Raw genomic sequence first — 25,706 nt, 5'->3', positions numbered from 1 at the left:
GAGTATTATTTTAGAAAAAGAAGGAGACAAATATGGAGAAATAATTTAAAATAAAACAGTAAAGAAGAAGAAGAAGAAGAAAAGATCAACGTTTTGATAATGAAGATTTGAGAAAAAAACGATATGTTGTTAGTGAAGGGGAGGACCGTTTGTGAGAAAAAAAGGGGATGATTGATATTTGACAATAACTTTCATCCTCTTTTCTTGGGTATAAGAATCTTTTTTCCATATATAAAATTTGTACTTTTTTCTTTTTCAAATTACTAGAAAAAAACCTTTTTTTTCTTTTTTTTTTTAATTAGATTTGGTACGACTTGCAAAAATGAAAGTTATGCTATAAGTTGCAATGTTATTTACGTTAATAAATAATAGTACAGAAAAAAATAGAATGAAAAGAAGAAATGCGACTTTGTACTTTTTTCTTTTTCAAATTACTAGAAAAAAACCTTTTTTTTTTTAATTAGATTTGGTACGACTTGCAAAAATGAAAGTTATGCTATAAGTTGCAATGTTATTTACGTTAATAAATAATAGTACAGAAAAAAATAGAATGAAAAGAAGAAATGCGACCACAGTGGGAGTCGAACCCACGACCTTCTGATCCGAAGTCAGACGCGCTAATCCACTGCGCTATGCGGTCGTTTGTTTATTATTTCTCAAAACACCTAATTTATATAATATATTCTTCCAAAAGAGAACTCTTTTTCGCACACAGGAGGGGTCTAAACAAATAAGTTAGATGCGTTGAATCATCGAGGAGGATAAAATACAAATCTTGGATGGAAATATTCTTGATTATTGAGTCTTCGGTGGGCTTATGACCTTCACATGTCAAAATTCTGCATATTGATTTGCTGTGCTTTTGACCTTCACATGCCAAAATTCTGCATATTAGATATGTATAATAGAGGTCTTATTGGCTTCTCACAAAAAATTAGAGTCTTCAACAAAAGATATGAAATTGTTTCCCCAATTGTTCATATTTTATGATAATTGATAAGAAATAAGAATTGTTTCAAGGAATTACGCCCCTCGATCCTCATATAAGTTGAGGTCGAATTCGTGACATCCATATAGTACTGGACCAAAGCCCTTGCGCAACCGCACGGTATATCTTTTATTGAACCTAATCAAAATTTCAAACCCGTAATGTTATTATTCGAATTCGTTTCACCTTTAAACATATAACAAGAAGTCAATCCCTATGCACTCTTTCAAGTAATGTTATCTTGACCTATGCACTCTTTCAGGTAATGTTATCTTCATTCCATCGCTGAAACTCAATATACTCATTGCTGTAGATGATCAATTGTTTTCCTTAAGATCAGCGACAAAAGAAATAGAATTACAGCAAAAGAAAACAAAGAGTTTCGGGAATTATACAAATGAAGATGATATATATCCTCCCGTGTCAATTGGCCATGATAAAAAGGAGGGGGTTTGAAAAATTACACTACGTAGATAAGGAAAAAATGATTTTCTTTGACACAAGAACTTCCCTTTTATGAATCTCCTGACTCGAGGACGTTACTACCCTCATATTCATAAAGATCTAATGACAGAGTATGGACATACAATAAAGACACAACAATATGATTCTTCACAAAAATAGTCAACACTGACCCAGGCAGTAGTACGTTCATCAACTTTCAATATATTGCTATATACATTCATCTATAGCTAGTCATTCTGTAGGTCTAATATGAAAAAAATTATTCTGAGAGTAATCAAAATCGAGAAAACTTTCAGTTAATCTCAGGTAGGATCTATAGCAATAAACGAAGCACTATATCGAGCATTAAAACCTGTACTTAATGTCCTTAACAAGCATTGGACACAGTCACGTACAGCATTTCCTTCAAGTGTGGCATGCTAAACATACAACATACTTCATAGATCTGTGTACAAAGGTTACCACGCAAGGTCCCATCATGAGATGAAACTTATTCATATAACATTAATCAATAAGTACAAGTTTTATCAACTCCCTTACCAGTCTTAACAACCCATAAGTCATGCTCGGCGAAGAATCCCATCACTCAACAACATCCGGGAGCACGATGTGGATTAAATAAGCTTGTAAAAGTATTAAAGAGCTAAAGGAACAGATAGCATAAAACTGAAAGATTAAACAATGTCTTCTTATGCTACATTTTATTAATGTGGCATCAAACTAGGGATGCCTCCCATGTACTAGTGATGTGTATGCTATACCTTGGAGACACTGTACAAAGGACATCCTGCAAATTGCAAAAGATGTACAATTACCCTCTGACAACATGAATTTGCCTACAAATGCGCAAAAGATAAACTATGAAATTTCCATGGCATTGTGATTTCTGTACACTTCTCTCCTCATCTCCGCCTTAATACTTGAAAGAGTCGAGGAATAGACCAAGAGTCAACCCAGTTTTCCAATAATTGAACATAATGATGAGGCTCCTTACTCCATCAATTAAAGGAATAGATCTATACATGAGAGCTCCAACACCCTCCACCACCGCCACAGCTAATCCAGCAGAAATAATATCCCAATCACCTGTCTGCCCTATTACAGTGGCAAAAGCGGTTGCGCAATAGAAACCCACTAAGAAAAACAGCAACTTCATTGGCAGATTTTTCCTCAACACCTTTATCCTGGCATCTAGTTTGGCTAGAAGAGCCTCAATGGCTCTAATAAGTCGAGTTCCACCACTACCGCTGGTTGAAGGATTAGAATCTAGTCCGCTGCCATCTGCAGCACTTCTTATAGACCACGCCCGCCTCCTATATTGGAATTAAACTCTGAGATACATGGGTAGAAAAGTTTCATTTATAAGTCTATGAGCAAGGATCTAGCACTAAACAAAGATTAGCATCTAACATACATTTTCTTACAAACCCTCAGGAACCTTTAAGGTACTTAGCTATTGAACAATGTTAGGAAGCTCAAAAGAGAGAATTTTAGATTTTCCCAAATAGTTGGTAACAAAAGCTCATCGCAATTAGGGCTAGGGAAACTCGTGGGAGTGCATAGGACAATCAAACTTGGACTCCGTAATAGAAATAAACTTGGACTTAGACAAGACAAATGGATATTTGGAGAGATCATCCGAACGTAAACCACCTATCGTAAGAATCAGTTACTTGGAGTAGAAATCTGCAATCAAATTCTTTAGAAAATGACTTCCACTTTACAAAATGGTGTTAACATTCTTTCTTTCCGACTAGTATTAGGATTTCTATCTGCCGGCTGCTCAGTTGCTTGTACTTATGAAGGATGATAAAAGAGAATCTCCTAAAGGACTTCAGTCCTTTAATCTTGGCTTCTCCATACGGCATAATAACCAATAATGCAATTGTTCAAAAAAAAAATTTAAAAAAATATTGCAGGGGTAAGGTTTGCGTACATTCTACACTCCCAAAACCTAACTGTGGGATTACACTGGGTATGTTATTGTACTGCAAATCGACAAACTAGGTAACGGAGAACCCCAAATATTTGTGTTTGTTGCTTATTGAAAAAGAGATGTTTCTTGAAGGGGAAACTAAACCTGGGAGAACCTACTGGTATCATACATGGTTCCTTCTTATGCATGCAATCCACTTACATGGAGGGGAAGGGGCACAACCATCAAGCTACATCAAAGTTTCACATGACAAAGGGAAAAACTCACTTGAAATTTCTGAATGAATAAGGTTGGACAATATTAGTAAAAGATAGCTGGAAATGCAAAATTCTGCCTAATGAATGTGCAGCTCTCCAAAGGCAGACAGCTCCACTAAATCTTGATCTAGTATGATCAGCAGTCAAATGCTTAGAAATTGTGGGACAGCTCGGTAAAGGCAGTTTGGCAGCCATGGCCTGTTGGAATCTGTAAAAACAAAACATAAGGAACAGCAAGAAACATGAAGTGTTATTCCCATCTCCTAGAAGGCGGTCAAGACAGTTTTTGGAAATGATAAATTCCATATGTGAATGATTCAACGTTAAGGAGTATTGTAAATGAGACAAAAGAAACATTTAAACTCCCATTGTTATGTAACACACTTATTTCCTTTTTTAGACAATGGCGTCTAAGACAGCCCATTAAAGCCACAAGCACAAGTGCTGAGTAGGCCGGCCCATAAACTGAAGCAAATGAGCTCACGTGTGTTGTAGCTTGGATTCAAACCTGGAATCTCCAGGCTGTTACTCCTATGCCTTAACTACGGAATTGTCCAAGGATATATATTTCAGTTTAATGAAGCATATAGTGCTTCATACAGTTTACAAGATTGAACCCTCTCCTATTACACGTATCCTAAGTCCTCTTTGGAAATGGAAGAACCCAAAACAAAGATACTTCAACACAAATTCAACATGAAAGTTGAAGCTTGATGAGAGGTGGATGTTAAGAGACAACCAAATTCAAATTGACATCAAAAATCTCATCTGAAGGTTTTAATCAAATGAAAAATCATGGAATGTAGACTACCCATGGATGGAAATATGGAATTGATGGAATATTAAAAAGGCATTTGGCCATAGATTACACATTTTTTCTTTTTTTTTTCTTATTGGAATTTATGAGTTGGAGTTGTGTTGGACCATACTTTCTGCAAAGAATATTTGGAATAATATTTATACTTGAATGTACTTATATACAACTCCAATAGTAATTAATGAGTTGGAAAATAAGTTATAAGTTGTTTCCCAATTTTGAAAACAATTTCAAGTTAGAATTTGGAATATTCATGGCCAAACACGGAAAAGTGAAAAATTATCCCAGAAAAAAATGAATATTTTTTATGGCCAATGGGTCCTAAAGCTTACTTAAATTTCAACTATAGCTTCAAATCAGTACTGTATCACATCAATGTGGCAAGCTTCTGTAATCAGAAAACAATTTTTTCTCTGCCTTGATAATCACTGGTGTCTAAATCAACTTCTGTGCACCTTGACTACTCCCACCAGCACAAGTACCTGGGTACGACAATAACAACATTCCCAACGTAGTCCCACAAAATGGGTCTGGGGAGGGTGGGGAGAGTAGAGTGTACGCATACTTCACCCTTACCTCAAAGGTAGAGAGGTTGTTTTCGATAAACCCTCAGCTAAATGAAAAACAATCTAAACAGTCCAGAAAAAGTAAGGCGAAATAATAGATAATGACATAATAGGAACTACAACAAAACAATATAACTAAGGTACAAGAAATCAACAAATAGTAACACTATAAGACTACAGACAGTCAGACACAATACTACGATTACTAATACACCCAAGGTATGGCCTAGCGGTCAATGAAGTAGGTTGAAAACCATAAGATCTCAGGTTCAAATTCCAACAAAGACAACAAAAAACATTAGCTGATTTCTTCTTATCTATTCTAGCCTTGGTGGACAAAGTTACTGATACCCGTATGTGAAGGCCATGGAATTAGCCGAAGTGCGTGAAAGTTGGACTGAACACCATGGTCATCAAAAAAAAAGAAAAAAGAAAAATACTACTACTACTTATATAAACGGACAACAAGAGAACACACTGCTACCTACTAACCTACTAACCTAATCCGTGACCTCCACACTGAGCCAATAACCTATTAGAGAGAATAATACTGAGCAAATACATTTACAATTCCACGATTTTCACGATAATCCTAATAAGTTGTCACTTGCTTCTAGAGCTTCAACAAACACGTTTTTATTACAGCTACATTGAAGACACAACAACACAATTTCCTTATCTTTTCAAGCTATCTACATTAATTAACAACAAATGCACAAACACAAGTATATTAACCATTTAAGAAAATGAAATTAATTAAGCTGTCCTGCAAGGAATTTATGAAATTGAGAAATGATAAAATTAGGGTTGTGTTATCCAGGGGAAATATGAAGAATCAGAAGGAAGAGGTCAATACCTATCGGCTTTCTGATTCTCCGGTCAATTTCCTACGGCGGCGCCGGTGAGAAAAGCCACCGCCGGCAGTCGACTCTCTCCCGCCAAATAATTATATAGTGGGAACAGATCAATTTTCATTAGTTGCCACTTTGTTAAATTCTCTTAAGCTCATTTTATGTGCATTAAACAGCTTGTTTGGATGGTGGTTACTTTTTTTTTTTTTAATCTGGTCCGACTAATTCGAATTTGCATTAGGTAGAGCTCCATTCGGGGCTAGCGCTCCCAAAATTTTCTCTATGCTCAGGATCGAACCCTCGATCTCTACTTAAGGGTGGAGCAGCCCTATCCGCTGTACCACAACCCATGTTGATGGATGGTGGGTACTTGTTACTCCGTTTACTTTAACTTATATTTCCAATGAGTTTTTTTTTTTCTTTAGTTGGTCATTGTTAAGGCATGTGGAGTTTTGATGATAGACATGTGAATGAAACATGTCGCGAAAGCTGGTCCATCCAAGTGAACAAAGCTTAGCTGCAAACAAGTTATTGATAAGATAACTCTGCGTACAAACAGGAGTGGATAACACTCATCACATCAGGAGTTGAGTTGAATAAGAAGTCTTACAGAAGTTGAATTAAACAAGAGGTCTTGTAGATATAAAAGAAGAGTCCTATTCAAAAAAGAAGTGTGAGAGGCAACAATAATAATAAGAGCAAAAAGTACCTGGAGTCCTAAGGAACATAGAAGATTACATCAACTGAAGGACTCCATAAGATGTTGGCTTAAATACAAGAAACGAAATCAAAAGCTTTCACTCATGCACAGATAAGATAATCAACAATTAGCAAAGCAGTTCACTTACTTAAAGAAGAACCTGGTTCCTTACTTAACAAGTCTTAGACTGTTTGTAGTAGGAAGGTTTTTTGAGTTGTATTGAGTCATTGTTCTAGTCTCAGTGATCTAAAAACCGAGTTAGGAGTTGTGTCTTCAAATTAGGAAACTTGAAGACTTGGGAACACTTATCTTGGAAAGATTTGTATTTTTGTAGTTATAGGAGTTATAAGTTTTAATTCCTAGTTTACAAAAAGTCTTGTAATTTTGTTGTTTGTTGAGGCTCAAAAGTTATAGTGAAGTTGGGGTTAAATCATGTAGAGGTATCATAGTTTTTTACACCTTTCTTGAGCCGGGTGTTTTCCATGTAAAAACACTGTGTTCAATTTTTACTTCTGTGAACCACGTTTACTTACTTGTTCCACAGATGGGCAATCAGTAGATTTTAATATTAAAAGTAGTAGGGCTCGTACTCTAACAAGTGGTATCAGAGCGAGTTGTTTTAAATAAGGCTAGCACTTAAGAAAAGATCAACATGATGAATTCTGCACCTCCTACTGGTCACAGTGAAGGTCAGTCAACTTTTAGACCTCCACTTTTTGATGACTCTCACTTTATTTGGTGGAAAGAAAGGATAAAGATGTTCATCCAGGTGAAGACTATAAATTATGAGACAAGATTACTGATGGTTCTACTATTCCAATGAAGTTGGTTGATGGTGAACAAGTCAAGAAAGTAAGGAGTGAATTTACTCCTGATGACTTGTTGGCTTTGAAGAAAAATGCAAAGGCTAAGAACATCTTGGTTTGTAGATTAGGACCAGCTGAATACAACAGGGTATCAACCTGCACTACTGCTAAGCAAATTTGGGATGCACTAGTGAATGCTCATGAAGGTACCTCTCAAGTAAGAAAATTCAGGATCTCTCTCCTTTTTACTAAGTATGAGGTATTTAAAATGAAAGAAAGTGAAACCCTACATGAGATGATGACAAGGCTTACTACCTTAACAAATGAGCTGACTTCCTTAGGAAAAGTCATCTCTGAGGAGGAACAAGTTGAAAAGGTACTGAGGATATTACCTAAATCAAAATAGAATGTTAAGGTAACTGCAGTCAGGGAGGCAAATAAGGATCTTGGAGGTATGACCCTGGATGGACTAGTAGGGAACTTAAGGACTTATGAATTGGAAGGAGATGGAATCAAAGAACAAGCAGCTTCTGAGAAAGTCTTGGCATTAAAAACCTCTGATACTGATGAGGAATTTGAACTTGATAAGGAGCAAGTTGCCTTCATGACTAAAAATTTCAGCAAATTCTTTAAGAAGAAGAAGGGAACAGGTACTAAGAAATGTTCCAATGACAATCTAAATGGCTGCTACAAGTGTGGCAAAACTGCTCATAAAATCAGAGACTTTCCAGTCTGGGAAATAGAATGGAAGAAGGAAAGGGATGAAAAGGAACTGAAGGCAAAAAGAAAGGAGGACCATGCAATGATAGCAGCTTGGGGATTTGATTCAGATGAAGATGAAATTGATGAAACTGCATTCATGGCTCTTGGAGATTCAGACTTAGATGAAGAAGATGATGGTTCTGAGGTAAGTATACTTGAACTCAAAGAAAAACTACAATTATTTTCAAAACCAAAACTTGTTTCCTTGATGAGTGAATTGATTGATGATTTCCAAGAGTTAACTTCTGATAGGGATGAATTATTCAATAGTCTTGCAAGCCTTAAATTTGATCTCATTGATTTAAAGGCTTGCAAAGGTACAGTTGACAAGGAAAATTATACTCTCAAGAAGCAAGTTGCAGAACTTGAGATTTCAAACAATGATCTTAAGTCTGAAATTCTCAAATTAACTCTCACTAAAAATGGGAAAAAGACCATGAGTAAAGAACAAGAAAATGCTAAACTTGAGCTAGTTAAATATAAACAAAAATGCCATGATTTAACCGAAAAAATAAATAAGCTGAGACTTGATCTTGAAAGGGCAAATAGGTGGACAAACTCCTCAAGAATTGTTCACAAATTGAGTGATAGAAATTATAATAAAAAGGCGGGTTTGGGATTCCACAAAGGTGTTGATGATCCAAAAGATTTATGCTACATCTGTGACAACCTTGGATATCCCACTACTGAATGTCCTATGGCTGGAAACAGATCAAACAGTCAAAACCTGGTTAACAGATTTTCTCAGACCAAAAAGAAAAAGACTAGTTCTGGTCAGAGAAATAGCTTGCATTATATGTTGCCTGTATGGACTAGAAGAAACTTGATTCATCTTTTCACTCATAAAATAAGACCCAAGCTTGTCTGGGTTCCTAAGTCTAACCATTAATTTCTTTTGCAGGAGAAGGTGAAAGGAAGCAAAAAGCACTGGTACTTAGACAATGCTTGCTCAAGGCATATGATTGGTGATAAGAAAAAAATTCTTTCACTCTCCAAAATAGATAGAGGAGGAGTTTCTTTTGGTGATGGAAAAAAAAAATCATTACTGAAGTTGGAAAAATTGGCTCATCTGAGTCAAAAGCATTGGAGGATGTCTATCTTGTAGAAGGATTAAAGCATAACTTGCTGAGTATCTCAGAACTGTGTGACAAAGGTAATAAAGTTGTTTTTACAGCTGCAAGAGTCAAAGTCAATAGGGTGGACACCAAAGAGATTGTGCTCACTGCAAGAAGATACAAAAATGTATACAAAGTTGACATCATGGCACTACCAGGACCTGAGTTGACTTGTCTAAGTGCCATAGAAAATGATCCCCTCCTTTGGTCATGCAAGTCTGAAACAACTAAACACACTTTCCTCTAAAGACATGGTATTGGGAATACTCAAAACCAAGTTCAAGGAAGAAAAGTTATATAGTGCATGTGTATGGGGGAAACAGGTAAGATCTTCTTTTAAGTCAAAGAACCATGTTAGCACCACCATGTGCCTTGACCTGGTTCATATGGACTTATGTGGACCTATGAGACCTTAAAGCAGAGGTGGAAAAAGGTACGATTTTATGATTGTTGATGATTATTCTAGGTTCACCTGGATCTTGTTTCTAGCCTCTAAAGAAGATGCCTTTGATGTCTTTGAAATTTTCATCAAGAAAATTGAAAAAAAACTGGGCACTTCATTAGTTTCCATGAGGTTTGACCATGGTACGAATTTGAGAATGTAAAGTTCTTGGAATTCTGTTCAGCAAATGGTATAGATCATAGCTTTTCAGCTCCTAGAACACTTCAACAAAATGAAGTAGTGGAGAGAAAAAATAGAACTTTGGAAGATATGGCTAGAACAATGATGCTTGCAGCAAATGTTGCAAAAAATTTGTGGGCTAAGACAATAAGTACTGCAACATATATCATAAATAGATGCATGATTGGACCTATGTTAGAGAAGACTCCCTATAAATTACTAAAAGAAAGCTTAACATTTCTCACTTTAGAACCTTTGGTTATAAATGTTTCATACATAATAATGGAAAGTATAATCTGGAAAAATTTGATGTTAAAAGTGATGAGGGAATCTTCTTAGGTTATTCACTTCATAGTAAGTCTTATAGGATTTTAAACAACAGAACTAACTGTGTTGAAAAAAGCATGCATGTGATCTTTGATGAATTTTATGTTAAAACTAACCTGTAGGAAGGAAGTGACTCTGAGGAACAGGTTACACAACCTGGTTCATCTACTGGAGCTACCAAACATGGATGCATTTTAACAGGGGGAACTGAAGCTGAAGGCACAATGACAGGGGGAACTGAGCCACCAACTACCCCAGCTCAGAACATCAATAGTGATCCTAGTAGCTCACTAGGCTTGATCCCAAAAAGATACTAATATCAAGGATCACACCCTATTGAGAATGTTCTTACTGATCTCACATCTGGGATCACCACACGATCTGGACTGAGGAGTATGTGTACGTTCAAGGCATTCTTGTCAGATATTGAGCCAAAGAAGGTAACTGAAGCATTTCTTTATGCTAATTGGATCATAGCTATACAGGAAGAGTTGAATCAGTTTGAGAGAATCAAAGTATGGAACTTAGTTTCTCTCCCAAAAGATAGATCAGTAATTGGGACTAAGTGGGTGTACAAGAATAAAATGGATGAGCATGAAATAGTTACAAGAAACAAGGCAAAATTGGTGGTTCAGAGATACAACCGAGAAGAAGGAATTGATTTTGATGAGACATTTGCTCATGTAGCAAGACTTGAAGCTATAAGATTACTAGTTTCCTTTACTGCTTATATGGAGTTTATTCTCTGTTAGATGGATGTGAAGAGTGCATTCCTAAATGACTTTCTCAAGGAAGAAGTTTATGTTAAGCAACCTCCAGGATTTGAAAGCAAGGAGTTTCCTGATCATGTGTATAAACTGGATAAGGCCTTGTATGGGTTGAAACAAGCACCAAGGGCCTGGTATGAGAGATTATGAAATTTTTTACTAGAGCATGGGCATACCAGAGGTAAAATTAAAAATACCCTTTTCTTAAAAACTAATGAAAAGGATTTGTTAGTTGTGCAGGTTTATGTGGATGACATTATATTTACCTCAACCAACATGAATATGACTCATGAGTTTGCCACACTCATGAGTTGTGAATTTGTGATGAGCATGATGGGGCATTTGAATTACTTCTTGGGTTTGCAAATAAAACAATCAGCATCAGGGAAAATGATCCATCAACAAAAGTATGCCAAAGAGCTTCTCAAAAGATTTTTCATGAAAGAGGCTAAAGAAATCAGTACTCCCATTGGCGCTGCCACAAAGCTTGATCTGGATGAACCAAGTCCAGATGTGGAGCAAAAGATGTATAGAGGTATGATAGGTTCATTATTTTACGTCACAGCTAGTAGGCCTAACATTATATTCAGTGTAAGGCTATGTGCTAGGTTTCAAGCAAAACCCAAAGAATCACATCTAAAATCTGTGAACAGAATTCAGATACTTGAAGGGAACCAGTGATCTTAGCTTATGGTATCCCTAAGGTATTAACTTTAATATGGTAGGTTACTTTAATGCTGATTATGCATGATATTTGGTAGATAGGAAAAACACTACAGGTATGGCTCTCTTCCTTGGATCATGTTTGATTACCTGGTCCACTAAGAGGCAAAATTCAATAGCGTTATCTACTGCTGAAGCTGAATATGTTGCTGTAGGTTCTTGTTGTGCTCAATTGCTATGGATTAAGAAACAACTTATGGATTTTGGTATAGATGTTGGTTGTGTTCCCATTTTTTGTGATACTACAAGTGCTATTAACATAGCTAAAAATCTTGTTCAACATAAAAGAACCAAGCATATTGATATAAGACATCACTTTCTTAGAGATAATATTGAAAAAGGTCATATATCAATTATGTTTTGTTCAACTGAGGAACAAATTACTGACATATTTATTAAGGCTTTGAGTAGAGAACACTTTGAAAGGAACAGGTTAGCCTTGGGGATGATTAAAATTGTATAAATCTCCCTTAATGATTGATTAGAAAAGATTGTACTTAAGTGATTGTTGATTAATTTAGTCTTACACATTTAGTTGTGTATCCTAATTCTAAGGTTTTAGAGTAAATTAACTCAGCTATGTATTGATTTTAAAGATAGGCTGAACCATCAAGGCTAATTTTGTCCATTGTTTTTCCACAGTTCAGGTACAATTTTCACTTGTTCATGATAGCATAAGAGAGAAATAAATTATTCACTTGGTCCTTTTCCTTACATTTAAACTGCTAAAAATCCAAAAGCCATCTCCTTCAAAAAGCTGCCAACCCTTTCCCATTATTGCAGACCCCTTAATTATTATGTTTTTATCAAATCCATTCCTCACATGATTCATCTTCCCTCAATCCCTTTTAAATACACATCCTCTTTCTCCTCTCTTTCTTATTCTTTATAAACCCTCTCTACGATAAATCACTAACTTTTTATTTCCCTAATCATGGATTCCTCGTCATATTCTTTATCCTCCTCACCTGACTCCGCCACAAACATCTTCACCTCTATTGTGATTCACCTAAATATAACCTTACCTTCATTAATCCCTCCTCAAATATCTAGAAAATTCAATGATTTTGCTGCGTTCAAACACTTCCCAAACCCTTTTACCTAATTTTCTTCCACTGCCTTATCCCAGCCCAATCCTTCATTGCCTCCACCAACCCCATTTCAAATTGTTAACCTTGATGATGAACCCATTGCAAATCTCATCTCTCGAAGGTCAAGATCTTCGCTAAAATAAAAACCCTCTTCTGTTGTCATTGATGTAGATAATGCTTCTTCAATTAAGACTTCCCCTGTAGTTACTTCTCCTTGAATTCCATTTACTCTAGGAAATAAAGAACAGCAAGATGCTTCTTTGGAAGAAGCACTTTGTGCAAATAAAAAGAAATGGGTTGCTCTTTCTGCTTCTCCACCTCCAAGTGCTCCCTCTCCTAATATTCTCCTTTATTCTAAAAGAAAACTGAAGCACATCATTGCTAAGACCCCAAAATCCTTATTCACTCCTACCTCTACATCCCAACCCACTTCCAAATCTTTCACGTCCTCAAAATCTACTGAGAAAGCTTTTACTGAGAAAGCCTCCACTGTCAAAGCCTCTCCTTCCACCAGAGGTTCTTTAAAGTCCTCTTCCTATTTGAAGAAATAAGTATCCAAACCTGTTTCTTTTGATTCATCTGACTCAGATTCTGATTTTTCTTCCTAATACTCTTCCTTCTCTCTCTACTCATCCTGATCCAGATCTTGACTGTGATATTGCTTTTGATACTCCTGCTGACATAGATTCTCAGTCAGCTCATGTTCTCTACTTTCAAAAACGTAAGTTGGCTAGAGGTAGAGTTGTCACTGGTTTTGGGGGACCTGATATGGGTGTGTTGCTCACCAAACTGAGAGCTTAGGGGTGGTCACACCTGTTTCTTCAAGGTAATCATCAAAGAAAGTTTGGGAAAGATGAAGTATATGACTTTTATACAAATGGTGTTGCTATTAGAGAGATGTTCTCCACCACTATTCATGGTAAAACCATTAATCTTTACCTTGCTGATCTGAGTTGAATTTTATATGTTCCTACTGGGGGTTGGGGTCATTATGTGAAAGGTGCTTGGCCTCCTCTTGATAACCTTCCTTCAGCTCTTGATACTTTTAGAAAATTCTCTGGAAATCCTCTTCTTTTAACTCATAGAAGGGTCCTCAAGAATGATATATCTCCTCTTCACCAGTCCTATTTTGATGTGGTTCACATGATGATCCTTCCTAGTCAGGAAAGGAGAACAGTAGCCAATTTTCTTGATCTCATCCTGATGGAATTGCTAGACTCTCAGACTCTAATTGATCTTCCTAGACTCATCATCAAGAATATGCAAAGGGTTTTAATCCAAGATACAAATGGCTATGCTTTGCCCTATGAGTTCTGGCTTGCCCCTGTTTTTGAGGACTTTCATATTCCTGTCAAAGTGTGGTCACTGTAGACCACAAAGGATGTTATTGGCTCTGTGAACCATTCTATGTTACCTGCTGCTATGAGGAGTGCTGATAACCCTATGCAAAAGTTAAGAAATGCTCTTGCTGCCAAGCAGAGTGAGGTGGAAGTGGCACAAGCTGCATTGAAAGCTGTCTAGGCTGCTCATGAGGAGGAGAAACAGGTTCTTCAAGCTCAAATTGCCTCCTTCACAGCTATTTTGGAAAAGGAAAGAGCTAACAATGCTGATATCATTAGGAAATCGACCTCCCTTATTCCTTCTTCCTCATCCACTTAATCCTCTCTTAGTGTCTTAGGCATCTTTTTATCCTGCTTTTGGTCCAAGCTGTTTCTCTTTTATTGCTTTTAATGGGCTGTGATCATTGTATTCTGATCTATCAATGAAATGACTTTATGTTTTATGTGGTTCACTTTTATGTTATTAATGCATTGTTTGTTTTTTTGGCTCTAAAGTCTTCATTGTTTTAGTGATAGCCCCAGTGGCCATGAATTATTAAGCTCTTTTCACTTATTGGTCCAGCTTTCAATGATGTTAAAAGGGGGAAAAATAGAACAGCTTATACAACGCTTATAACCCAATTGACTAATCTGTGTTTAATTCTGATTCTTTTACTTAACTTTCTTTGTGAGTATGTCAGGTTTTTGTGGTGTTGTGCTACTATATTTGTCATCATCAAAAGGGGGAATTTGTTAGGGAATATGGAGTTTTAATGATAGACATGTGAATGAAACATGTCGCAAAAGCTGGTCCATCCAAGTGAACAAAGCTTAGCTACAGACAAGTTATTGATAAGATAACTCTGCGTACAAATAGGAGTGGATAACACTCATCACATCAGGAGTTGAGTTGAATAAGAAGTCTTACAGAAGTTGAATTGAACAAGAGGTCTTGTAGATATAAAAGAAGAGTCCTATTCAAAAAAGAAGTGTGAGAGGCGACAACAATAATAAAAGTAAAAACTACCTGGAGTCCTAAGGAACATAGAATATTACATCAACTAAAGGACTCCATGAGATGTTGGCTTAAATACAAGAAACGAAATCAAAAGCTTTCACTCATGCACAGATAAGATAATCAACAATCAGCAAAACTGTTCACTTACTTGAAGAAGAACCTGGTCCTTACTTAGCAAGTCTTAGACTGTTTGTAGTAGAAAGGTTCTTTGAGTTGTATTGAGTCATTGTTCTAGTCTCAGTGATCTATAAACTGAGTTAGGAGTTGTGTCTTCAAGTTAGGAAACTCGAAGACTTGGGAACACTTATCTTGGGAAGATTTGTGTTTTTGTAGTTATAGGAGTTAGAAGTTTTAATTCCTAGTTTACAAGAAGTCTTGTAATTTTGTTGATTGTTGAGGCTCAAGAGTTATAGTGAAGTTGGGGTTAAATCCTGTAGAGGTACAGGTCGTGATTTTTTACATCTTTCTTAAGCCGGATGTTTTCCACGTAAAAACACTATGTTCAGTTTTTACTTCTGTGAACCACATTTACTTACTTGTTCAACATATAGGAAATCAGTAGAGTTTAATATTAAAAGTAGTAGGGGTCATACTCTAACAAAGCTGATTTAAATATCATTAGAATTTTTGCTATAGCAAAATCCCATTTCAGCCCGGACAGATGCTCACTAAAATAGTCATAACTTTTTACTCTGAATTTGGATTGAGGAACTGTTTGTTGCATTGGAAAGATGACTCAGAGAACTTTGATTTGGCTAGTAGTGGGACCCCTAACTCTTTATATTATAGGAGATATGGTCGTTTGAAATTAGCGCTAATAGAAACCCATATTGAAACTGTATCGAAAAGAAAGTTATAAACTTAACTATGTTTTAGGGATATTGAACGACCTTAATTCATCCTAAAAGAACTTTAAAACTAAAGTATTGATATTAGAACTCATGAATAATTAAATTTTTCGAGCTTGAGTCTATCTAGACACATCCAAAGGCTAAAATCTTTGCTGAAAAATTGGAAGTGACATAACAAAAAAAATATTTATTATTTTGGACCCAAATTAAAATTAAAGAATGAGTTTTCATGAATTTATTATGGATAATTTAATAACGACGAAATGGATCGTTACATCTTCTTACCATCTTAACTGCAATTATTTCAAAAAGGGTAATCACCATTGTTTTAATTAGCCAAGCCCCTTAATTTGCAAGTAACTTACCAACCCAAAATGTGATTTTCATTTACTACCTCCCTTATTTATTTTTAACCTTACTTCAAGATTCAGTTCTTAAAGGTATCCAAAACGCAATACACATATATACGTATGTGCTATCATATATAACGTATACCTTTATTACTATAATATTTATTCGTTCGTTTTTTAAATTATTATTATTATTATTATTGTTATTATTATTTATTCTTTACTTATGCATGTACATTTTACTATAATATTTATTTTTATCTACTTTCAAGTGTTATGTTTTATCTAATTTTTATCTATTAAAATTTTGCAAAACATGGTTACTTATATTTTAAACATATGCAAGTCTAATTTAGTTGGGATCGAAAACGCTAATATGTTTCAACGTTCCTTTTTTTTTTTTTTAATTTCGCGATAAACATATTTGCATTAAATAAATTTTCATATCTTCTTCGTATTTTTAGGTATCCATACTCATTTTATAATGAATACATTTTTTTCTTGAAATTACATCTTTCTTTGTTTTGAGAAGGATTCATGTATACACTTTCATATATCATTAAACATTTTATTCTTACTAAATTATATTTTATTTTCTCCAATATACATATTATAACAAAACGCAATCCTTAAATTTTCTCCTCCCCAATTTCATATCTTTATACGCATTTATATTTTTTTTTGTAAAACTTGATTTATTTTTTTCAAAATAACAAAAGTGTTTTATCATTATTTTTAGCAAATGGTAAAGAAAATATTTTTAAAATATTTTTTCCTAAACCGAGTCTAAGGACTATCTTCGGATAGACTCTGAGGGGTGCCTAACACCTTCCCCTCGAGTAACTAAAATCTTTACTCAGAATCTCAAACGTTTTCAAAAGACCAAAAACAGAGTTTTACATAAAAAAATAGCTTTTTCCTAATTTTCCTAAAAAATTTAGGTGGTGACTCAAAAAAATGAATTTTCAAAACCCGAGAGTCATGACAACCATCATATGTTGTGTGCTGTTTCGACTGGTTTGAAATATCGCACGACAGCTTGACTTTGCTGGGAGTAAACTTAGGTTTTTATCTTAGCAGAACTAGTTTAGGATTATTATCACATTATTTACTTTATCTTCACGTATGTCATTCTTTTTGTGAAATGACACAAGCCAAATTCAAACTTTCATTAATTATTTATTTGATCAACCCTACTTGTTACTGCTTTATCACTTGAATTTTTTCTATCGAGTCATTGGTCATACACAATTCACACACTGAACATGTGAGGGGTGACCCACACTCCTCTGAACCATTTTTGGATCCCTAAGTTTTAGAGTCGGTGCAATTAGATTAGTTTACCTTCTCGCTGCTATTCAGTCCTACTCTTAAATATTTAGAGAAACTCTTACTCTAGAAATAAGACATGTTGCATATACCTTAGGCAGACGGACAAAGGCATCGTTTTTACAGTTAGAAAGCCACCCTTCACGTCAGCGTGTTCTTCATAAACCCAATGACACTATTTGTGTGAAAATAATTGATTGATCCGAATGTTAAAACCGTAACAGATTCAAAAACTTACTCCCATTTTTCTTTACTCAGATGAAAATCAATCAAAACCTTGCAAATATCCAGATAATGTCCATAGACCCTCGAATCCTAAGCCATTAGTAGGGAAATATTCGGGTTGCTCACGGAGAAGAAGTAATTGCGCATTTTGGATCCTTGATCAATTTGATGGAGTTGAGAGTGAACAAGTTATTCATTCAGCAGATGGTCGAATTTGGGGATACAACCATGGTTAACTTCAGGTTCTTGGACTTTGAGATCACACCTACATTTGAAGAAATAAGTCAAATTGCTAACTTACCATTGGTGGGACGGGTAGTTTTAGACCCACGTACTACATTTTGAAGCGGCTTTCTTCTCTCGTTAGGGTTAAGATTTGATCCAGGATTAAGAATGTTCGTGGGATGATGGATCAACCTAGGGTATCTTTTCAAGAGATTTGGTTGAAGAGAAAGCTACGACCAGAGTTTTTCTTTTCCAGGATCGATTGGGAAAGACATAGGGGCATTGTCTTCATAGTGGCATTCTTAGGTATCATGGTGGTCCCAATGAGGGGAAACCGAATAAACATCAATTTTCTTTGATTGTTGTCTTTATGTACATAGGATCACCTAGAATAAGGATCGTGCCAATGGTCTTGGCAAAAATCTTTCGGTCATGTCTATGTGCTCCAGAGGGTATAAATTCTTAAGAGGATGTAATTTTATGCTTTAAGTGTGGGAGTTAGAGCATTTTTATAGCCGAAATATGTTCAACAATGTCAGAGAAGAGAGATGCAACAAAATCCATAGTCACTAACTTAGGATGAACACGTGGGACATTCCAAGTAATGAAGAGCAGTGGCGCACTTTCTTGACTCACCTCACTGGTAACCTCATCTAATTGTGACTACTATGGATCAATGGTTGGGAAATTCTTAGGAGACATATTGTTATTTTTGTGAATTGCTTGAGCTATAAGGAATCCAGTACTATGCGCAATGAGAGTTCTTTGGTAGTTCAGTATAACCCTAGATAACCCCCTATGGTTAAACATGGCACCAGTAGAAGAAGATTATGAAAGAAGGATCCCCATAGAGATACATAAGAATTTGATCGACGGATGGGGTGGAATTTTCAACTCAGACATGGATTTCGATCCATATTACACCCCAAAATAGTACGCATGGTATATGGAAGGAGGAATTTTATCATGACCAAGTTACGAAGCACTCTAGGGGATTACTGACATTCATAGAGAAGATCAGATCTGGGATCAACTCTTACACCTCATGCATATATCCACTTCTATATACTAGCAGGTGATTCCAGGATTTTTCGACCATCTCTTACTGATGTTGGGTGTATTTAGGCATTCTAGCATCATTATTCTAGTCCTTTTAGCCTTATTTTGAGGATGATTCATATGCTACATGGGTTAATAATGATATAAATGTGTATTAAAGTTTTAGATCATGTGTTTATAATGTTCAAATTGAATTCCAAACAAGTTTATACCTAAAAGATTCATTTAGAGTTCAACCCGAAAAACTAGTGTTACTAGCTTATCTAGGTGTTTGTTTAGTTGGTCTTGTGGGATTACAGTGATTTTAATGTGTTCCAAATGATTATAATGTGTGATTATGAGTGGAATAACTTTTTGTTAGTGAGAAAAGTTCAATTTGAGCGAGAGTACATCTATAGCAATAAGTGAAAGATCAATACGAACTAGCCTAGCTTAGCTCTTGTTTTGATTTATCGTTATGAGTATTGTGTTGTGTTGGTCTCCTAATTCGTGTGGTGTGAGTTTGTAAGATGATTTGGGAGTTGAATATGATGATATTTTGATGTTAATAAGGTTTTAAATACATGGGAAAGACACCACAAGATAAGGGATTAAGAGGGGAGACTCAACACTTAACCAAAATTCGGAGAGCAACTTCTAGAGGAATAGGGAGATATTGAGGCGCTGCCCCACCTGGAGAAGGGCTATTGGCAGGGTGCATCCTTGCATGGAGTGGTGCTATATCTAGGGCTCAACTTCTCCTGGAGTAGGGATATAGCTAGGGTGACCCCCATCCACTCCCGGGCTTAATAACTGACGGTTTCCAACTCCAACACGGACTTGGCTTACTCCTATACTATAAATACATATTATATCACGTTTTTACATATATTTTGACATATTTTGGAGATTAAGGGTCTGATACAACTTCATAATTAGGTTTTATTATTTTTATTTAGTTCATTCATTTTTTTAGTTGTTAATTACCAATTTGTGATTACGATTATGACTATGTTTGGCTAAACGCCCTTTTCCTGGGTTGAAGCCAAGAACATGAGTACTATAGTTTTGAATTGAATTTGTTTAATTTGCTTATCATTATTGGTTGTGTGTTTATCTTTTATTTAACTATTTTAAGGATTCGCGGCCCTTAGAATATATCAATTATCTACCTTTTGATCTCGAGAGAAGGAATAGGGGAAGAACATTGAGATGAATAAAGTATGGTTCTTGTTCCTTTATAAAATAAGGAATTTGAATTAGTGTCTAGGATAGGGATGTATTTATATGCCTTACCTGATTCACATGTAGGATGATAGCTTTAAAGAACTTAAGTGGACTATTACATCCCCGCTCAACGATGTAGTTGTAAGGTTTAACTTAGGTAACAGATTAGAGGTTCGAAAACCATAATCATGCAATTAACCCTATGAATCAATAACAAAGATAAAAAAGTTAACGAATGAATTTCAGTAACATAGTATGATTGTTCAAAAGTGCTTTAACCCTGGGTTTCCTCTTATTGATTGTCTTAGGATCTTTATTTTCCGCATTGTTTACTTTTATACAATTTACAACTTCAAAACTCTATTGGGTTACTATTGCACCGAATTAATCTAAACTGTGAACTGAAATCAAATCATTACTGAATCAAGTCTCTATAGGATCGATACTTGGCTTCTTAAAGGCCACTTTACTATTTGAGAAGACCACGTACACTTGTGTGTGCGCTGTCAAGTTTTTGACACTGTTGTCGGCAACTTGAAATTTGGTAAATGTTTATTTGAGTTTTACTTTTAGATTTATTTGGTGTTTTTTACGCTTGGTTTCTGTTGTGTTTCTGCACGAAACAAGTTTTAAGGTTAGAAAGTTGGGAAGGGATAGGGAGTTGGTTGAACCAAGCCCCGAACCCGAACAACACTTTCATCAATGAAGGAGAGACACAATTCGTCTCCCCCAATTTTCATAGATAGAATAAGACCAAGTCATTCCTACTCTAATGACTGATGAACAAGCAACTCGTAGGACAGTTAAGGAAGAGGCAGTCCCACTTATGAAAAGATTAACTTCCCCAATTCAAAGATGCCGCTGTTGGGGGGAATTTTGATTTAAAAAATAACATGGGCAATTTCTCATCAGCAGTGGATAGTTTACAGGGCTTTCACACGAGGATCCATAAGTCCACTTGCAGACCTTCATTGAGCTTACTGACACATTCATTCTGATGGAGGGAGTACAGATTATTTGAGGCTAATAATTTTCCCCATTCACTATTGGGGGAAGCTAAAAGGTGGTTGAATACGGAGCCGGCTAATTCAATCACATCATGGGATGACTTAGCCCGAAAGCTCCTCATTAGATTCTTTCCATCGGGCAAGACTGCAAGACTTCACAGTGAGATAGTGAGATTCAAACAGAAGCCTGATAAAAATCTATATCACACTTGGGAATGCTTCAAGGCCCTTCTTCGAGATTGTCCACATCATCAACAGTCCAATAAGGTACTTGCTCATACTTTTGTAGAAGCACTTGATCACAGTACAAAGATTTTACTAGATTCAGCTGCAGGTGGTGAAGCACTGGAGTTAACTTATGATGAGCTGTACATATTTTTGAACCATATATAACAAAGAAATCTTGAATGACATTCAGATTCTAGAAGTGCCACAAAATAAATTGCGGGTGTATTGGAGGTAGACTAGTTTACTATCTTATCAGCTCAGGTTGTAACATTACAAAATATGATAAAACACTCAGTTTAACAGCCTAAAATTGGGAGCTCCACAACCTACAGCCACAGTCAATGCCATCTAATAAGCTATAGGTTGGTGTGAAGTATGCTGTAATAGTGGTCACTTAGCGGCTATGTGTGCGTCTAATCCAAAATCGATGATGTATGTGGGCAATGATCAAAGGATAAATTATGGTAACACCTATAACATGACGTGGTAGACTGAACCTTGGAATGCACAAAAATAATAAATTCCACAGCCACAGGCCCTAACGAATCAGTCGACTAGCAATATGGAAGAGATGTTGAAGTAGCTTTTAGTTAGTCAGACACAATTGGCTACGGATATGAAAAATTCGCAAGTAGCTCAGAAAAGTTTAGAGATTGAAGTGGGGAAGATACAACAAAAATTAAATACTAGGCCACAAGGTGGTTTGTCAGAAGATACAGAAACTCCAAAGCGGGTTATGGAAATTACCTTAAAAAGTGGTAAAGAGCTTCAAGAAAAACCTCCCAAGGCAACAAATGAGGTAGATGCAGATTTGACTCCTTAACAGGTTTCTAAAAAAATTGCTGATAAGTCAAGGAAGTCTGAGTACTTGAAAGAGACAGTTGTTGCTGAACCAGAAAAGAAGCAAGTGTCGCCACTACCCTTTCCTCAAAAACACATGAAAGCGAAGGAGGATGCAATATTTAAGAAGTTCTTTGACACATTTAGAGGGCTTCACATTAACTTACCTTTGTTAGATATTTGTAGGGTATGCCAAAGTACGCTAAGTACTTAAGAGATGTCGTTTCTAATAAGGTAAAATTACAGGATATGGGAGCAATAACACTCACTGAAGAATATAATGCTGTAATGACCTAGAAAATCCCCAAGAATTTGAGAGATCCAGGGAAGTTTACTCTTCCTATCCAAATTAGGAGTAAAGTGGTCCATGAATTGAGTGACTTAGGGGCGTGTATAAATTTGATGCCCCTAACTCTGTTTGAAACATTGGGCTTGGTAAAGCCTAGATCAACCACTGTGATATTTCTAACGCTCCAAGTTTGTGCCTCGAGCACTAAACAATGCTAATAATCTCGAAGGACCACTAGCTAACCCATGACTGGTACCTGCTATGAGCAATGAATAATAAAGATGCTATAATAACAAAATAAAGAAGTAAATGGGGAAACTGCCATAAGGTTCAAATCTGAAAACAATACTATATACGAAAATCTGAATGCTGGAAAACAGCTGTCTGAAAACACTCTAGTCTGAACGACTAAATTTTTTGACATATGGAGTTGATGGGACAAGTCCCCAACTAAATCCAACTGACTGCTGAAACAACTGAAATGCTGAAAATAATCATGTCCTCAAAATATGAGGACTCACCACTATGCCGTCTGCTGAGAAGCTGTACTACTGAGGATGTTCTAGGGCCCGTGCATCTAAACCTATGATATAAGACATCATAGTATAAAAAAAGCATGCGTCAATACTTTGAATATACTGGTATGCTCAGTGAGGTAGGCTGAAATACATGGGTTTATGATGCATGATAGATACTAACTGAATAATATGAATATGACTGAATAGGAGTATATGCATGAATACATAGACTGTAACTGAAATCGTGATGATACTGGATACTGAGTTCGAATACTTATTTATTGATATCTGAGTTTACTGATACTATATTACTGATTATCTAGATGACTGTATCTGATAGTCCTGAAGTCTGTACAACTATATTGAGTTTCGTAATAAGTTGAGTGATATATCTAATAGTCCTGAATCTGTAGAACTGAATGTAGTTCTAATCTGAGACTGAATCTAAAACTGAGACTGTGGAAGGTAATCATCTAATCGACATACCCCTTTTTTGATTAGATTTTGGGGTCCAACCTGTAACCCCAGTTGGAGGGGTGTCAATACCGTACCATGGGTAAATACAACTGAAGAGATACCCTCATATGACAGGTACTCTAATAAGAATGGTGGAACCCTCAACTGACAGGTTAAAACACCTCATTAACCCCCGACTGGCAGGTTTGATGTCTCAACCTATGCTAGCTACGCAGTTTTGGAATGCAAAGATTACTTCTAAGAATCACATCCTTTACTGGCAGGTGAGTCCCCATCCTTGGGTTCACTCAGTGCTAAATCCTACTCCCAACTGAATAGACACTAAACTGATTTCCTAGTTCAAACTAGGCTTGACTAAACTATTACTGATTATATTATTTGACTGAATTGGATTGAGTTCGCTGAATTCCATTAACTGACGGAATACTACTAAATATTGCTAACTGACAGAGTTTACTGTGGACTTAGCTGAATACTGAACTAGACTGGATTAGTACTGAGTTTACTGAGTTTTCCTAAATTCTAAAACTGAGTAAAAGTACCACTGATCGTGACCTGATTGAGGCTATTCTGTAACTGACACTGGCTCTAGGTATCCAACTAAATTTTTGTGTATTAAATACCCATAGTACTCAATAGCGTAAATAGTAAAACATAAAATAAATCTTGAAGGCACAATAATGGCCACATGTTCATAATTCACTTTCAAAGGCATTTCATCAAACACTTGTAAATCTTAAACTTGTACATGTATAGGAATGCATACTATCATGTCATAAATACACACCAACAATTCACATAGGAATTTGGCAAACACATGGGAGGCATCACATTATACTTGGGCCAGAATAATAATTCAATACATCATGGCTACATTAATCACTTCAATTTCAAAGATTTCAACCCATATGCTAACATAAATTCATGAAATTCAATAAAGACATCATCTTGGAAATCACACAACAAGATTAACATGAATACAAACAACCCACAACATAGAAATCATGATTTAAGTTTTTAAAAAGGGTTTCTGGAACTTCAAGGGTAAAAGGGACCCTTGGATGAACACTTCACATACCTTTATGCTTGTTTTTGAGAAGATTGATGGTAGAATTGTTGAGATTTGAATCTTGAATTGAAAATCCCAATGCTTGTTCTTCAGAGAGTTTGAGAGAAAGTGAGTATATTTTGGTGAATAGGGGCTTAATTTCATGATTTTGGGTGAATGAGGGTAGGTAAATTGACCCATTTTCCCCCATAACTCGTAACTGAAATTTGATGAACTGGGTTGCCCCTCGTGTCGCGACCCTTACTTTGGTTTATTACCTATCGCGACATGGCCCCTAGCTGGGTTGACTGGGCCTCGCGATACGGGGCCATCGCGACCTCTCACTATTTTTAGTATCCAAACTCGCCCTTACGCTAGTCGGAAAAACCCAAAACTCACCCGAGATGGCCTACAAGTGACTCTGATCATGAATCAATTTGAAAATTGACAAAATAAGGTCAGGAAAGTCGTAAACTAGGATTGCCAAACTACGAAGGCTAAAGTGACTCTAAGTATAAATACTTAGCTGAATTTTCTAAGACTGGGACCCTTTAGTAGGCTTTAAAGGACTGCGTCAAGCTTAGAATTTTGTGGGGTCTTACTATATCTTCCCCTTGGGAACATTGGTCCTTGAATTAGGCTAACTAAGCTGATATTACAAATGTACTGAACTTATTTATAGGACCTGAATAATGAAACATGATTGAAACTACTGATAGACTGAGTTTTTCATACTAAACATGCATATATGGATGTAATGAATACATGACTGAATATACTAACAAACTGGGTTTGTATACTAAATATGCATATCTGAATGCAATGAATACATGACTGAAAACAATTCATTAATGCAGGACTGAATATGCAACGGTAACTGATACCAAGTTTTGCAAGGGAATTTTGAGTAAGTTTTAAGCAAAA

At 36.0% G+C, this 25,706-nt stretch overlaps 1 protein-coding gene and 1 non-coding gene across 2 annotated transcripts; both read right to left on the bottom strand.

Annotated features, from left to right (window-relative positions):
- Nucleotides 1-566: 566 nt before the first annotated feature.
- TRNAR-UCG lies at nucleotides 567-640 on the bottom strand. Its single transcript has one exon. It is a non-coding gene; the product is annotated as a tRNA-Arg (tRNA).
- A 1,457-nt stretch (nucleotides 641-2,097) lies between these two features.
- Nucleotides 2,098-6,043, bottom strand: LOC107843373 (ycf20-like protein). Its single transcript, XM_016687638.2, has 3 exons — nucleotides 5,886-6,043; nucleotides 3,657-3,854; nucleotides 2,098-2,766 (listed from the first exon to the last, which is right to left on the bottom strand). Exons 2-3 carry the CDS (start codon nucleotides 3,839-3,841, stop codon nucleotides 2,367-2,369), a joined length of 585 nt encoding a protein of 194 aa, XP_016543124.1. The 5' UTR covers nucleotides 3,842-3,854; nucleotides 5,886-6,043; the 3' UTR covers nucleotides 2,098-2,366.
- Nucleotides 6,044-25,706: the final 19,663 nt, after the last annotated feature.

Source organism: Capsicum annuum, chromosome 10, assembly GCF_002878395.1.
Source record: "Capsicum annuum cultivar UCD-10X-F1 chromosome 10, UCD10Xv1.1, whole genome shotgun sequence".
Lineage (NCBI taxonomy): Eukaryota > Viridiplantae > Streptophyta > Magnoliopsida > Solanales > Solanaceae > Capsicum > Capsicum annuum.
The sequence above is the reverse complement of the archived record's forward strand: the minus strand, read 5'-3'. Positions and strand labels throughout refer to the sequence as shown.

Excerpts from the sequence above, each read along its gene's own strand:
- LOC107843373 (XM_016687638.2), bottom strand. The coding sequence starts at position 3,841 with ATGGCTGCCAAACTGCCTTTACCGAGCTGTCCCACAATTTCTAAGCAT. Across the intron at positions 2,767-3,656 it reads TATTCATTCAGAAATTTCAA|GAGGCGGGCGTGGTCTATAA; the intron begins GTGAGTTTTTCC and ends ATTCCAATATAG.